The sequence below is a fragment of the Echinococcus granulosus genome, assembly GCF_000524195.1.
Source record: "Echinococcus granulosus chromosome Unknown EG_S00004, whole genome shotgun sequence".
In the NCBI taxonomy this organism is placed as follows: Eukaryota; Metazoa; Platyhelminthes; class Cestoda; order Cyclophyllidea; family Taeniidae; genus Echinococcus; species Echinococcus granulosus.
The window spans coordinates 2,394,173-2,410,216 of record NW_020170384.1 but is presented as its reverse complement, the minus strand read 5'-3'; the positions used below and the strand labels follow the sequence as shown (position 1 = coordinate 2,410,216).

General features: G+C 43.9%; 2 protein-coding genes across 2 annotated transcripts; one reads left to right on the top strand and one right to left on the bottom strand. All coding sequences in view use genetic code 11, as the record gives it.

The window, feature by feature from the left end:
• Positions 1 to 2,622: 2,622 nt before the first annotated feature.
• On the bottom strand, positions 2,623 to 8,667 carry EGR_01221 (Putative Polycomb group protein ASXL2; the record flags this gene model as incomplete). The annotated part of the gene is made up of 6 exons (XM_024490470.1): positions 2,623 to 2,784; positions 3,591 to 4,853; positions 6,548 to 7,051; positions 7,714 to 8,091; positions 8,272 to 8,373; positions 8,410 to 8,667. The coding sequence occupies 6 exons, from the start codon at positions 8,665 to 8,667 to the stop codon at positions 2,623 to 2,625; spliced, it is 2,667 nt and encodes an 888-aa protein (XP_024355289.1).
• Positions 8,668 to 9,341: 674 nt separating this feature from the next.
• On the top strand, positions 9,342 to 14,266 carry EGR_01220 (Eukaryotic translation initiation factor 2 subunit; the record flags this gene model as incomplete). Its single annotated transcript, XM_024490469.1, has 8 exons — positions 9,342 to 9,386; positions 9,424 to 9,737; positions 9,853 to 10,087; positions 10,483 to 10,636; positions 11,060 to 11,154; positions 12,423 to 12,740; positions 13,648 to 13,820; positions 14,212 to 14,266. The coding sequence occupies 8 exons, from the start codon at positions 9,342 to 9,344 to the stop codon at positions 14,264 to 14,266; spliced, it is 1,389 nt and encodes a 462-aa protein (XP_024355288.1).
• Positions 14,267 to 16,044: the final 1,778 nt, after the last annotated feature.

The following is a 16,044-nucleotide window of genomic DNA, read 5'->3' as shown; positions in this document are numbered from 1 at the left end:
ACGCTAGTTTCAAAATATGTGTGTGTGTGTGTTATACAGCAGGTGGCTGATTAATGCATTCCCAGTAAAAAAAGTACACGGCCTCGTGTGTTCACCGCAACACCTCGTAGTCACTCGGTTCTGTGATGAATGCATCCACAGGCAGCACCACTACTACTGCTACAATTGGCGATTCGATACAGGTAAAGCAAAAATAGGAACCGAGATAGCAGTGACGTGTGGGACTTAGTCATCGGAGATGAAATGGAACACAGGTATCTCGCATACACGCACCCGCCCACGATCCGATCTGGTGATGCATACACGGGTTCACGTCTGGAAAAGCACGACTCTAAATAGCAATGGTGCCGCAGGAAAATTAGCACAGATTGAAAGCCTCATTTCGACACCCTCCAACGCAGCAAAAGAAAGTACGTTTCCCTTTTTACATGCGTTAGAAATAGTAGAATAATCAGATAAGAGCGGAACTGAGGAAGCTTCCACGCAGCAGGCATGGCAGCCCAGCTCTACGCCTTTGTAGGGTAGAGGCTTCCGACACGCCTCACATCCAAGGGCTTAGGTTTAGTCATAGATGGAGTCGCTTAAACTCACTCAACACATTGGTCATTTGTTTAACTCGCCATTTCGATTTCGCGGCCACATAGGGCTCTGCCTATGTACATCAGCTAGGTGGAATAGTCTCCGCCCCATCTTTACATCGGTAATACACATTCTACCCTTGTATTGTGACTCCCTTCGTATTCAGTCTCGGGGCGCTACAAGCCGCTTGCAGCGTCTGTCAAGCGCTTCTCGTAAATGAGCTTACTTTATTAGACGTGTGCTTTGCGCTGTTCCTCAGGGTAATCGAGTCAACAAACCCCTATAGTGCTCCATGCTTCTGGAGTAGGCTGAAGGGAGTAAATGTGACCCCCTTTACACCTTGTTACTCCACAGCACGCGTCGTGTCATTCCAAATTTAGCGACTGGTGGGTGCATCAGCACACACGCGCCTCGTGAATAGACGCAAAGTGAATGTGTTTACGCCTTATGCTGTTTGCATCTGCTAGGTAAGCCAACGCCGCCAAGCGCGTATGAACCATTCAGAGGGTAACCACTGATGGTGGTGGTTGCGGTTGTGATGCTTCATAAGCGTAAGCTACCGATCGAATGTCGTGTCGCCTTGCGTAAACATTGACACATAGATCCGCCTCCATTGCGGTCTATGTGGTACCACTTCAACGAGGTCACCCAACCGTCCTGGCTACACCGTTCTTTGGTGGTGCGGCATTTATTTCGCTTGACTACATGAGCAACCACTTCGATCCCATGGAGCGGGTCGACGACGACCTCCCAACCTCTATCCAATTGCCGACTCATATACCCTATTCCGTCTTCAGAGACTTGATGGTGGTGTTGGCAAACGAAGTCCAAAAGGACGTCAATAACAGAAGGAAGAAATCTATTGCATATGGCTGAATCTTCAGATTCAGAACAGAAGGGCTAAGGGAACCATCCCAATTCTGAATTATGCAAAAGAGCTATCGGTAGTGAGCGACCAGGTTTAAAGGAATCGGAAAAGGTTTCTGGGCAAGGATTCCAACTAAAAATGGTTAACACATGAAATATGCTTGCTTTCAAAATTTGTCTAGACGTGGGCAGTACTCCTCCCCACACAGATCCCTCTGCGAAACAGTTCGCGTGACAGAACACGCAATATTTAGGAGTCCTAACTCCTATAGTGATGTGGATACGTCGTTTCCACCCTACAATTGATTACTATTCACAGACTCGTGACGGCCGAGGCTGAAGAAAGACCACGAGAACCCCGAAGTGGACTCCTTGGGAGAGGAGTCCATCAAGTGGAAATATTCGTTTTAACTGTTGGTTTACCTACCATACCTGTCACGGAGTTGTGCAGTCCTCCAACCCCACTTCCAGACTGTTTTTCGGTGCGTCAAATGATTACCAGAGACCACAGCACCAACAACGAAGATTCACTGAAGTAGATGCAATTCTGTTGTTATCCACGCTGCAAGAATAAAGCGTCTAAAAAGTCAGTACGTGGATCGTAGTAAGAACCCATTACAACCTTACTTCACCACATGGATGATGGCTAAGCCCACACATTTCAGATCCGCGTTGAGCAATGGATGGGGCTATCTAGGCCTTAATTAGCCGACATGTAAACGCGTTCATTCAACGAGAGGCATATTTGTGCATGCATCTGCGCATAGTGGACACACCCACATGTAGCGGGAGCTACACGGGGAAAAACAGCGCCAACAAACAGAACTCCTCAAATAATACATACATCCTTGTGCAAACACCCACATGCAGTGGGGGCATTGGTATATTTATTATTTGTAATAGTAGTAGTTGTAGCAGTAGTATTAAAATTATTCGGGAGCTAGCTCTGAGAAAAATAGTGGCGGCGGTGAGAGTGGTGGTGGTGGTGGGATGGGAGGAGGAAAGGCGATAAAAATTACACAAACGGAGAAGTGGAAAAAAAATAAAGAATGCATGCCCATGTGTGTGTGTATATATGTTTATGTACAAGAGAGAGACGGTATATATGTGGAGAGGGAGCTGGCGGTGACAAGTTAAATATAACTCATACAGACACACGCACGCGCGATATGCATCTCAGCTGGGTGGGGGTAAGAAAGATGTCGGCGGATTGTTATTGCTGTTGGTGGTGCTGATGTTGTGGTTAGTGCTACTGACATTGTTGTGATTGGTGTTCACTCCTGATGCAGTAATTGTACTGGGCGCCAGTAAACTGTAGTAGGTTTGTGCGGGCCTCAGCTATAAGAGATAAGCTTTAAATGACAACGCTGCCTGTCCTATTCGTGTTCATAGTCTTCCAACTCCTCTTGTACACATTTGCAAATTGCCTGACTGGATTGCCCGACTTACAGTAGTAAAACTAAGAAAATACGATTAGCTTTAGCAGCTACTCACATCTTGGCTAATCCAATTCTCAACGAAGGACGAAGACTAGAACTGAACGACCTAGATTCATCTGTGAAGAAATGCCCAGAATATCCCCTTTAAAATCGAAATCTAAAGCTCCGATATCTTTGTCCGGTGTAAAAAACTGGGAGTTGTCAAGATAGACAACCAGAAGGCGTTAGATTAGTCAGGAGGTAGGAAGGAAAGACACAGCTGAGATAGAAACACTCCCACCATTTGAGTTTTCTTCATGTAAATGTCCCTACGAAGAACAAATGACATACGAGGTGCACTCGACCGTCCTTTAGTCATATTTTCAAGTGAAATTCCCAAAATGAGGTCACCTAATAGATGCAACGAAAAAAATTTGAACGAAACCCAAAACTACCAGGAGTCTGCTCTAGTTGATACAAATTGACTACCCCCGTTTCGGCAATTTCAAAACACCTATGCCTACCGATGTGACGACCGCTACATACGAGCAACAAGCGGAGCAAGACGGAAACCATAAAGCATTACAACCCGATGGACTACTTCAGTTCCCGCTATCCAACTTTACGCTGACCTATTGGGAATCTAAGTCTCCTACCAACCCAGAGATCTTTTGTCTTTAAAGGAAACTCATGCCTACTGGTGCTGTAAATCCACAAAAAACTCACTTGTGTTGGCTGCTGTTGAGGCTGGATAGGAGTTGGCTGGTGTACTCTCTGAATGTTACACACACTGGCAGTGGCATTATTATTTGGGAGGATTTCACGGTAAAGACCGGGTGGAATCGCGGGTACTTGTTGTTGCTGATGCTCCTGTGACCGGTTCGCGGGCAGGATGAGAGGTAGGACTGTGGGCGTCGCGGGAGCCGAAACGGGTGGACAGGCAGCTGTAGCGCAGGCGGAACCAGAATGTCTTCGAATAACCTGTGGCTGCGGAGGTGACTGTTTTGGTTGGATAGCGATGGGAGTTCGACACAAAATTGCGTGTGACTTGTCAGTGCTGGGAATCAGAAGGAACTGCTGTTGTGTAACGGTTGCGCGTGGGTTAATGGACTGGAGGAGAGCTAGTGTCTCAGTTAAGTTGTTACCGTCGACAAAGAACGCCCTTGTGGTCGTAGTCCCTCCGCCAACACTACAAGCACTCGCTGGAACAGCAACCAACTGTTGTGGCTGTTGAGGTACAGGTTGCTTCTGATGGATCGCCTGTTGCTGTTGCTGCTGCTTCTGTGGAATTGCCTGCGGCTGAGGATGCACATCAGGCAACTGGTGATCTGGATCAGCCACATCGGTTCCACCCTCGTTGCTGCTCACCGATGAGCCAGATCGTGATGGAGTTACAACAACACGAGCCTGTTTAAAGTTAGCGAGGATGGCGGGAAGAGGTCCAGCTATACCACCACCTGCACTGCCGTGTTGCGGTGTGGCAGGAGCGGATACACTGTTTCCTGTCGGTTGAATTAAAACCGCCGGGGGTTGTATCACAGGCGCGGAAATTGGTGGAAGAGGCTCCTGTCTGGCAGTTGGGCAACTATAGAAGTCACCGGAAAAGCTGGTTCCGGGATTAGGAGTGAGACTACCAGTGGCAGGAGGAGGCGCTGGAGCAGATTCAGACAAAGAAGCGGGCGCAAGAGGTGGGGCGGACCGCTGCTGACAGGGCACTTTAAGGGGCAAAGATTGACAAGGATGCTGTTGACTCATCATCAGGCGCTTAGCGCGCAACTTCTCCCTCACGCTGGCTAAGGTCTTGGTCTCTCGTGGCGGAGGCATGGTGGTGGGGTTGGGTGCGGAGATGGGTGTGGTGCTATCGACCACAAGTGGTGGCCTACTGCTTGAGGGAAGGTCGGCGCCAGTCTGTGAGGGCCTACGACTGGATACGCCAATCGTAGAACGCCTGGGAGAACTCAACGAAAGATCGATTGGTGGTTTAACACCCTATAATGAAAGAGAGTTATTTATTATGGCAATTCACAGAGAATAGTTAACATAATATGCACTTGAATACCATTGCACACTGATTTCTGAGGTTTGCATCCTAAGGAAACTGTAACATTGCGAAAATTTCACAGCATTAAAAATTACCGCATGAACAAGAATTGAAAACTTAAGTTCATTCGTACTGAAGGAAATCTAATGAGTCCTTCAGAAGGAGGGAATGCAAGCGAATTCACGGTCTGACGCTAAGTGGATTTGGTGAAACCTACTTACCAGTCAGTTTGTACATGATAAGTAAATGTGCATCAGAAATGCGTGCACTTAACGCTGCAAGAATCACAATTATGCATAAGTATGCTAAGGCGTAGAAATGGCCAGGCAAGGTTCAAATAGTGTCCATGGTTATTTGATTACTGTAAACGGGCAAAAAGCAGCCCCTTTCACCCATAAATCGGGCTTGAAACGGTGTTATATTTACGTAATCAAACAATCCAATGTAGAAAGTGCACTTCACGTGGCGTTTCACACAGTTTCAAACAGTGTTGTATGCGTTTGAGGTAGCCAATGCATACAACATCAATAAATACAGATGTATTTATTAGAAACTCGAATTACGTCGAAGTAAGTGACTTTGCTAGAAAAGCTACTATTATAGGTAGCGGTACAAATACACAAATGTCCAAACATTTCTGTCTAGTTACAAAGAAAACCACCAGAAATCCTAAAATAACTTTGAAAACCGAAAGTGGACCGGAATACACCCTATATACGCACATAGCTGCATACTGTCATGGAAATGTGAACTTGGAGAGTGCATTTTCACCCAAGATGTTGCAAAAATTGACAAGCAGTAGGCGAGTGAACCAATACAGATTAATGCCTTAGAGGGAATAAAGTTAGATCTAAACACAAAAGGATTGAAACGGAACCTCATCTACATTATCAGATATCCTTCTAGGAATACCTGACTTATTTGTCAATGGGATCGGTTGAAAGCTAAGACCAAAATCGAGTAGTGGCTTCTGCATAACATCCACCGAGTTCTTATTTTGTAATTAGGTGTCAAAGGTAAAATAAAGAGGGCAATACGCCATGCCAACATAAAGCCTCCACATTCAATTAAATTGCGTCAAGTTAACGTGAAGGAAGGGCCAATGGTTCAAATATGGATTTAAGTGCAGTTTTAAAACCACAGATATTATTACATCACAAGCGTAACTTCGTAGACGCGCATGTTTAAGGGGCTGACGTAAATTAACAAATTTTAACCTGGCTCGATGAAGGATGATGAGCGCCGTCTTTTATGCCATGTCACTTTTATGATTAATACTTTAGGTTAATGGCTAAGGTAATTATACACATAAAGCGGGGTTTTAAGAAGGTTGCTGGCAAAAAAGTCGCATATGGTCGCGTATGTTTACCAGTTCAGCCTTGATTAGTTTATTACTGTCCTTTACCCTTTTTTCCCACAGGATTCATTAGAAGAGCATTTGCACAGTTTCATATCTAGTAACCAGACAGACTACTGACTTGGTAAATACGAAAGATGTCAGGAAAAATAGATTAGGAATCCTCATAATGTAGCAAACTACGTAATACTGATCAAATTATGATTCTACGTGTCCGCTGGCGGCAGGCTTAACCACGAATATTAAAAACCAGGAGGTGATGTGCTGCAAGGGATTAACACGTACGTTTTGTAACAAGAGAGTAGACTCAAGCTTGGGCATATTGGGTCGACGCTGAATAGAAACCTCTGAGAGGACAGGGGATGGTCGCATAGTCTGCCGCTCCAGTTCGTCCAAAGCCAGAGATTGCAGAGGAAGCATGGAGTTGGTGGCGTTAGTGACGCTGCCCAAAGCAGTCGGTGAGAGGCCACTGGAAGGACTCGAAGAGGAGGGGCAGTGTGGCGATGGTGAAGGCGAGAGAGTAGAGGATGATGATGAGGAAGAAGAGGTTGCTGCGATGGCAGTGGAAGAGGGAGAGACGAAGTGGGAGAAGACTGACTGTGGAATCACGTGCTGTTCTTTTTCTAGCTTTGCATTAATAGCCTCTTGAGGGCCTTCCTTATCTATACCATTCTCAATTTTCGGTTCCGTGAGCTCTTTTGAAAGGACGGTTTGTAGGGCAGAGGACTTATTCCGAAACCGCGAGGTCGGTGATTCAACACCATTTGTCTTCAGAGGACTGCTAGTCACCTGAAAGGAAGGGGAATGTTATGTAACCCAGAAGAGTAAAATCTCATCCCATAAGTATTGCAACCGAAGGCAATTTTAAAGTTTCATCATTTGAATGGCAAAATTAACAATTACAAGAGTCATTTTACATAAAAGTCCTAGACAAGCTTAAACATTTAGCATGAGCTGAAATTCGGAATCAACCTGAATTGAATTTAGTGCTTGGTGTGACATGACCAAACCACAGCAAAGCCCCAACCTAGTTAAAAATACAGAGAAGATAAGTGGAAGTTATCTGTAGTTTTAGAATACCCGCCATGAAATGGGTCTTCAACTTTCATTTACCATATCAATTTTCAAAGCACAAATACATTAACATGAGAACGAAAATCGTAGCAAGGTGATCCCAGTGGAAGATCCGACCATTAGAGGAACCAACGCGACTCTGCTAGACTGGAAATTTGATGAGCTGTGAATGGAATCTGATATTATCCTGGAGGAATTAATGGATCCGAACCAGATTTATGATGAAGGATACTGTCGTGCCAAAATCCACTCGAATTTCAAAAAAATGTTGTGAAACAAATTCACAGATTAAGGGAGAAAATTAGCCATGGCAGGAAGCAAAAACGGAAAAGAACACAAACCGCATAACACATACTAAAGATGAAACCGGAACTCACGACCAATGGTGTTGAAATGGGCTCTTCTTTGGTGGTATTAGCAGATGACTGAAGTAGGGGTGTTGATGAGTGGGGAATCGAAATGGGAGAAACAGCAGGACTTGAATAGCGTTGTCGATTTCCGACGGACTTTCGAAGACCCGTGCGAGAGTTTAACCGGGGTGAGAACTCTCCGTTCATTTGACGGATGGAGTAATCCTGCAGGGCTTTGGAGAGAAATTCGTTGTTCAGAGCAGTGGGGTGGATCCAGTAATCAGCGTCTGTCGCCGACGCTGTTGCATCTGGTGGGGGTGTCTGGTCGTAGATGGGAAGGAGACTTAACAAGTGTCGCCTGGAGTCCATGGGCAACGCCTCAAATGTATCCATGTTTATAATTTTCTAAAACGAGGAAAAACGGTGGGAACCATATGTGGACACCAGGTTGAAATAACAGGCTTTGTTCAAACCATTAAATTAACGCACAAAATAATTATCTAGTCATAAATAGCACGTCTTCCTCACTCACTACTTCCATTCTTTTAAAATAAGCCAATCAGCTAAACCTACTTTTAAATTTACTTTGGTGAGCAGAGAATCTCTTCTTTCAAAATCGATATTGTCTAAACTTCCAACAAGTTTACGCTTTCGACCACCACGAACCTGGTCCTGCAAAGGTTTCGACTAAAAAAAAGTAGACGGAATAAAAAAACAACTTACCACCTTGTCGGTTTGGTTCTGAGATACAGTCGATGGGAAATTAATGTCTTTTGTTTTATCACCGTCTTCGACAGCGTTATCTTCGTTGTGATTTTCCTGGGAGATATCTGCTATGAGACTGTCTGGTGCCAGCGAACTTCCCATGTCACTGCTTTTGTCCAAAGATGATGATGGTCGTAGAAAAATGCGGATTTTTGGTACATATGGAGAATCCTGCGCTGTTTTCGCAGGGATTATCAGTTTAGAGGTAGCGTACATTCGTCAATAAAGAGGACTTCTAGAACAAAAACATCAAGCTCAAGGCTGGATATGGACAATATACCTTAGTCAGACATCAGTCGCAGCAAAACCACGAAAGGAGTAGCGATAGTATGAAGAGGGAAATTTTTCAACCCGCCCTCCACTAAAATACCACCTGCTCATTAAAACAAATACAGATGATATAAATATAGATTTTTAATTCATGCCATAAAAAGCTATTTTTAGCAAAAATAAACTATTTGTAATAAGCACTGAAGTCTTAGGAGCCTTGTTCTTAACTTGTTGTTTTTTAACTGCACACGAAATAATATAGCAGTGGCGGGTTGAAACCACAAACTTACTGCAAAGTTCTATGTATATTTAAGATTAAACGTATTACTTTGACTTTGCAGCCAACACCATGCAGCAGTAACTTGGACTATTTTTCCGTTCTAAGACGGTTAGAACGTCACCTTGATTTTTTACATGGTACTGTAATAAACGTTTTTAAACAACGTAATTGCTTCAGCTGGTGATTTTTCAGTTTTTTCAATGCCCTACCTTGCTAAGTAAATCGCTCGATAGATTCACGCTCTGTAATGAGTGGATCGTCCACTCATCTTCTTCATTTACCAGTGCAACATTGTGCCAAATCGCTTTAGGTTGCTTTTTACACCGACGACCACGCGCTCATGGATGAAGGACCAGGTTTGGCACTTCAAGACGTCGCAACATTAGTATTTTTTGCGTACACTAAATAGGGCATTTTCTTAGGATATTTCCAAGCTTACCCCTCTCACCCCAGAGGTCATCAGCCGACAGGCGACTATAAATATTGGAACGATCGGTCATGTAGCTCATGGCAAAACAACGGTTGTAAGGGCCATTTCCACAGTCCATACGATTCGGCATAAAAATGAACTTATTCGGAATATCACTATAAAGTTGGGCTATGCAAATGCGAAAATTTACAAATGTGATGGTCCCGATTGTCCACCGCCAGGGTGCTATCATTCTTTTGGAAGTGCTAGTCCTGACATCATAGATTGCCCCCGTGAGGATTGCACTGGCAAACTACGTTTAATGAGGTGTGCGTTTTTGCCTAGCTCTTGCGTTTTATGCTACCAGGTTCTCAGTTTGGAAGTGGTTTAGATCCAATATTTTGGTTGGTGGCTGCCCTGTTTGAATTTCCCTGCTTTCTAGGCATATATCGTTTGTCGACTGTCCTGGTCACGACATTCTTATGGCAACTATGTTGAACGGTGCAGCTGTTATGGATGCCGCGATTCTTCTGATTGCAAGCAATGAACCCTGTCCGCAACCTCAGACCAGTGAACACTTAGCTGCTGTTGAAATCATGCATCTTGACACGATTCTCATTCTTCAGAATAAAATTGACTTAGTCAAGGAAGCTGCTGCCCGTGACCAGTACGACCAGGTACGTGATTTCGCTTACATATTTGCGCTGTTGATCTTTGAAATGCTTGGTGGGAATTTTTAGGAAGTCCTTAATTTTAGCTCTGTCCATACTACTAAATTTTTCTCAAAGTTTGATATTTAGAGTTGATATACAGTGCTGATTAAAATGCGAAGAGAAGGCTAGGACTTTTTTATTGTTTTAGGTAATTTTTTCTCTAGTAGCATCGCGGTCGTTGTTATTCTTACTAGTTTGTTCATCGTATTTTTGCTTCGAAAATCTTCAGCGGCCTGTCACTGACCTCATTTCTATATTTCATTGACACTTTATTCGGTCTAAGTTTCACCTACAAGTCACTTGATACTCAAATAGCCTTTCTGAGAAAACTGGCGACTTGTTATTTCCTTTATCTGCAGATAGTCAACTTCGTCAAGGGAACAGTTGCCGAGAGTGCTCCAATAATCCCGATTTCGGCTCAGCTCAAGTACAACATAGATGTTGTGTGTGACTATATTGTAAACAGCATTCCTATCCCCGTACGGGACTTCACGTCGGATCCACGTCTGATTGGTATGGATTTAATCAATTATAACGCCAATTTAGCATGCTTTAGCATTTGCACTCATAATATTGTTGTTACAACCTCCTAACAGTAGCGATTTTGTACTATTTGTTTCCAACTACTCAGACTTGTATATTTGACCTTATCATAGTAGTGTCGCCGTTTCGTTTTGAAACGTATTTCCAGAATTTGTAGGCGCAGTATAGCAACTGTAGTGCCTCTGTATGAGTGGGAGAGTCCTCCATTTAGGATAAGATGGGAACTGATTATGGTATCAAAATAACGTCGTTTTCCGTTATATAAGTGGTTACTTACGTCTCTCAAGCTCTCATAATCAACTGGCGAGTATTCATCCTCGTTTGAATACCTCAGGAACAGATATTCAAAGAACCCATTATTTTCTAACCACGTTTAATTTGGTCTTCTGCCAGTCATTCGATCATTCGATGTGAACAAACCCGGTTGCGAAGTGGACCAGCTGCGTGGAGGCGTCGCCGGCGGCAGTGTTCTTCGTGGCGTCCTTAAGGTTCGTAACTCGCCTTCTGTTCATTTTTCTCAGATTTCGGAATTTTAGTCCACCCTACTCATCAAGTATGGCAATTCAACGAATAGCACTGTTCTGCTAATATTCAGATAAATGCAGCTGACTAAAATGACGCTACGATTTAGGGAATTACCGTAGACTACTACTCGACATTTCTGTTATGAATAGTTGATTTTGGCTGATAACACGTAGGCTCTCCTGACTTCGACTCCTCTGTTTAATCTTGTCTATCTTATGTTCTTCATTGAGAATATTCATTTGAGTTTAGGGGACTAGATAGCGTTTTGATGGCATTTTGCCGTCGGAGCCTTAAATCTTTTAAGACTTCAAATCACGAGATTTAGTAAAGCTCACCTAGATAGCGTTGAATGTTGGGTGCGGAGAAATGCTGGTAGATATGTGGAGCACTTTATCCTGCCTTTTATTTCTAAACTACTTTTACGGGTAATTTATTCACAAATTTGGTCAGCTATGCGCATTTTCAAATCCGACTATTTGCTTTGAAGATGGCCTCTAATAATTATTACACGTCAATTAATTTTGTCTGTTTTCTCTCGTTTGGTTCTATCAAAGTACTTCTTTTATCAAATGTTTGATCTTTTCGAGCATCGTTGCGTGCTTCGAAGTCGTGTGTTCATTTTTGTTTCATTACTCAAATGTATTGTAGGTCTTGTCGTAGTTAATCCGCTGTGTGTCTGTCCGATGAGGATTTCATTAGCCTTTCCCAGTACCAGTTCTGGTTCTACTACCTATAAGTAGTACCGAATCTAGCGACCATTTATGATGACGTACACAAAAATTCTGAAATCGTCTTTTATTTTCGCTACCGTTACAATTTATAATCCTTTATCCTCTCTCGCTCCACTGCATCAAACACTTTTAATGTACATAGTTTCAAACTAAAAATTCGCATTATCGTTTAATCCTTTCAGCTTTTCCTACAGTGATAGCGATCTTACTCTAGTTTTCGGCGTCATCATATTTGTTAAGCGCCCTTGGTGTTAAGACATAAGTTTATAATTCATCATATTTTATTACCTCCGTTGGAGATTTTGTTGCAAACTCCGGAGGTACGGAACAATCAGCAATTTTGCTTCTAATATTCTGAAACCGAGTAAGATTTTTAGTGAACACCCACAGTTTATGAAGTGATCATTGGTAATATGCATTTAAACAGCGTTTGTGTGGGTTTCTTGTTTCCGCCTGACCCTGAAGCGATACTACCCTCATCCTCCCCATGCGGTATGTAGGTTGGCCAAGAAATCGAGATTCGACCTGGCCTGGTGTCGCAGAAGGACGAGTCGGGTCAAGTGAGCTGCCGCCCCATCCGTTCGTGCATTCTTTCACTGCTAGCGGAGCAGAATGATCTGGCCTACGCCGTGCCTGGCGGCCTCATTGGTGTAGGCACCAAAATTGATCCGCAGCTCTGTCGCGCCGATCGTTTGGTCGGTCATGTCCTCGGTGCTGTCGGCACTTTGCCCGAAATCTACGTAGAATTGGAGATCTCCTTCTACCTCCTGCGGCGCCTCCTCGGTGTGCGGACCGAGGGCGATCGAAAGGGTGCCAAGGTGAGACTCATACTTTCTTTAAAGTCAGTATTTTATTGGACCGGTTCTCTGGCTTCCATGAGGATTTTTAAGACATTCTAATCTGGAAGGTTTATCAGCAATGTACTGGAGGGTTGAGAGGTCAGCAGCCTAACCTCATACCACCAGTGTGGTGACAACCGCAGGCGAATGGAAGAGCTTAGGTATTTAAGTACGCAGTTAATGGAAGTGGCATTATGGTAAATAGCCCACTTTCCTCCTCCTCTTGAACGTCATTCTTGGCTCTTTCCACGACCGCTCTTCTGCTTCGAACATCATGGGGTACTCGAGTGTGTTGAAGCCGCTCGCGAGGCATGAACGAGAAGTTTTCGCCTCCTGCATATCTCAAGAGATTCATTCCCCACATCTGTTTGCGACCTGTGCCTTACATTTCCCAAGATTGTTCAGATAGCATTTTCCATGTTCAAATCGCTCTTGGTAGGAACAAGACTGCATTCCGTGTGAATTCTTTTTATGGTATTATCTATTCGAGCTATTCTCAAATACCCGTAACGTGGGCGTGTATCGAGTTTTCGTATTTTACCGATTTGCAAATGCTATAGGTGGTTATTTTGAGGGCGTTTCAATCTGGTCCTGTCTAGTTACTGACCATTGTTCACAGATGAATATTAGAATAGTTGCCGAAAGTCGATGTGGTTTTTACAGTCCTTCTATTATGAGTCTACAGTAATTTGTTTGGCTTGATATCCAGGTAGCGAAATGGGGTTGTCTTCAGTTTGGAGCTCGCCAACGCTGGCACGAATTCGTCACTCCAGCTATTCTTGAGGATTTTATGGGACATACGAGTTTAGGAGTGACCATTAGGACTTGTTGACTGGAAAAGCACACGTGATCCGTGTATATCACTTCAAGTCGCATTCTTTTGTAGGTTCAAAAACTGGCGAAGCGAGAGATGCTTATGGTGAATATTGGTTCCCTCTCCAGCGGTGGCCACGTTGTTGCAGTGAAAGGAGACTTGGCAAAGATTGCTCTCAACACTCCAGTCTGCACTGAAGTCAATGAGAAGGTGGCGCTCAGTCGTCGTGTTGAGAAACACTGGAGGTGCGGCTACTAACTTTTTTGAAGTAGCACTTCGTGCCTTTATTTTTATCAAGATATACACCATGCAACGATCTTGGCCTCCGTATTGTTGTCATCATATTATCTGCCAAATTAGACTGACACCATTGATGGGTAATCATTATTGAACCTTACATTGAGAAAGTGTTTAATATTCTCACGCATTTTACGGTGCTAACCCCATCTGCTTCGATTTTGACGTTTCATGGCTTTCGCAAAGTAGACTCGGAGGTCTATCTAGGCCTTCTTTAGTAGTTATCAAAAAGTCTATTGAAATGGCCTTTAATTGGTCCTTGTTTGAAATGTTTAACCTCATGCTCTGCAAAATTGTTGAAGCAGTCTTTGAAATCAATCTATGTCATATTCCTTTTAGATTGATCGGCTGGGGCAAGATCCGTCGTGGTGTAACGATTACACCCAAGACCTAGAGTAAAAGGGGATGGGATATGGTACACTTCTCCTGCTCCCCTTAGAGCTCCTTCACTTACTAGCATCTCCCACGCCTGCCTTCAGTTTGATGTTTCTCAGTTTCCAACTTTTGACAGTCCCTTAAGGTGTTTGACTCGTCCGTTTATTTGTACCCCATTCTGCAATAAACCGGCCACTTTGGAATGTTTCTATTCATTTACTCGTTATTGGGATTTTGGATGCCTGAAATTCTCGCGAAGGTAGGGCTCCTTAGTGGACGCTATTTCTCGAGGTGGGACTACTGAAGATACCTTGTTCTAAAGGCGGATTTTAAATATTTCTGCGGCTTAAGGAATGCATCTTTTTCAAGTGAGCGTTCTCTATTCACGAGCTTTTTTAGCGTTTATTTTATTGGGACTAGATGGATGTCAGAATTCAGAGCTGAGGCGCGTTTGGCTAAGCTAATGCTCCACCACCAGGAGTCTGGTTTCACCTGCTAGGGACGGACAGCTGTGTCACTCTGTGGGGTTGTGCTGTCTCACTGAGGCCTGGCCACCTACAGTCAAAAGAGGAGATCACATCACAGTTAAATTTATTGCCATCTGCGCCCTAAATGCGATAATTCAGTGGTAAATGGGCCCCTGGTTTTGAGATTAACAGTGTGCTTAAACAAACGTGCAGGAACCAATGCATTTTGCGTTCGTAGTCTCTGAGTTGTCACTGAAGACGTAGGGTATCGGTCTGAAGGGACTGGAAGGCTAGTAAAAGTAGCTCGAGCAAGGCCCTGTGCTGCCAACGTGGAGGCTGGAAAGGCCCACCTGATGGAACGTACGAATAGAAGTCGGTCTGTTGAAAGGCGACTCAGAATCACCAAAGCCTCGTTACTAAGACTTCACCAATTTTACGAATCCATGATTCTCGGAGGGTAAGTCGAATCGTTCTGCATAAAGTCTTTATTACGTGTTGTCAATCATCTGTGACGTGGTGGGTGGTTTTATGCACTACGAATATTCCTCACTGGGGGCAGAACAATAGTTTAATCAGACTTGAAATGCTTCGTAGAAATGTAGAACCTAAGCCGTGGGTTTGATGCCCAAGTAAGTGCAATTCTGCTGCAAGGAGCTGGTGAGCCAGCAATCTGCTTAACTTTTTTGCGAATTTGAAAGCTCCCTTAAGGATGCATCAAACCACACAGTGATGGATGCTTATTTCGTGTGGCCAACTGTCTATTACATAAGTGGAACTGCAAGTAGACGTTTGACAACACTGACTTGTTTAGACGTTTCCTCTAACAATATGTTCAGGAGGCTTCATAATATTCACCCATCTAGAGGTAGCCTCACTGTAACTCCACAAAAGGCCTGGAAAATTGGGAGAATAGGTACATTAACAGAGTCGCGGAAGACTTAGGGAGCCTTCGTGGCCGCATACTGCTTGTACTGTCCGAGTTGATCCTGAAGTTTTCCGGTTTACCAGTCTAGAAGGGCCTTTGGTATAACCATGCAGAAGGTATGAAAGACTAGCAACGGAACTGCATGTCCTCAGCATCAAAACTGCATCGCGGAAGACTAAATAAACGACTAATCATCATCATTCTCCAATCAAATCACGACTGTCCGATTGCATCAACCACCAAATCCGCACATTTCATCGGGGTTAATTGAAAACGCTTAGTGGGAGAACCTCAGTCTGCTCCTTCTCCCGTTCATTGTATGAACAACTTCCAGTGTAAACTGTGTAATTTGCTAAAACATTCGCGTTGACTCAAAAAGTTCAAATTCGGACAACGATGGACTGA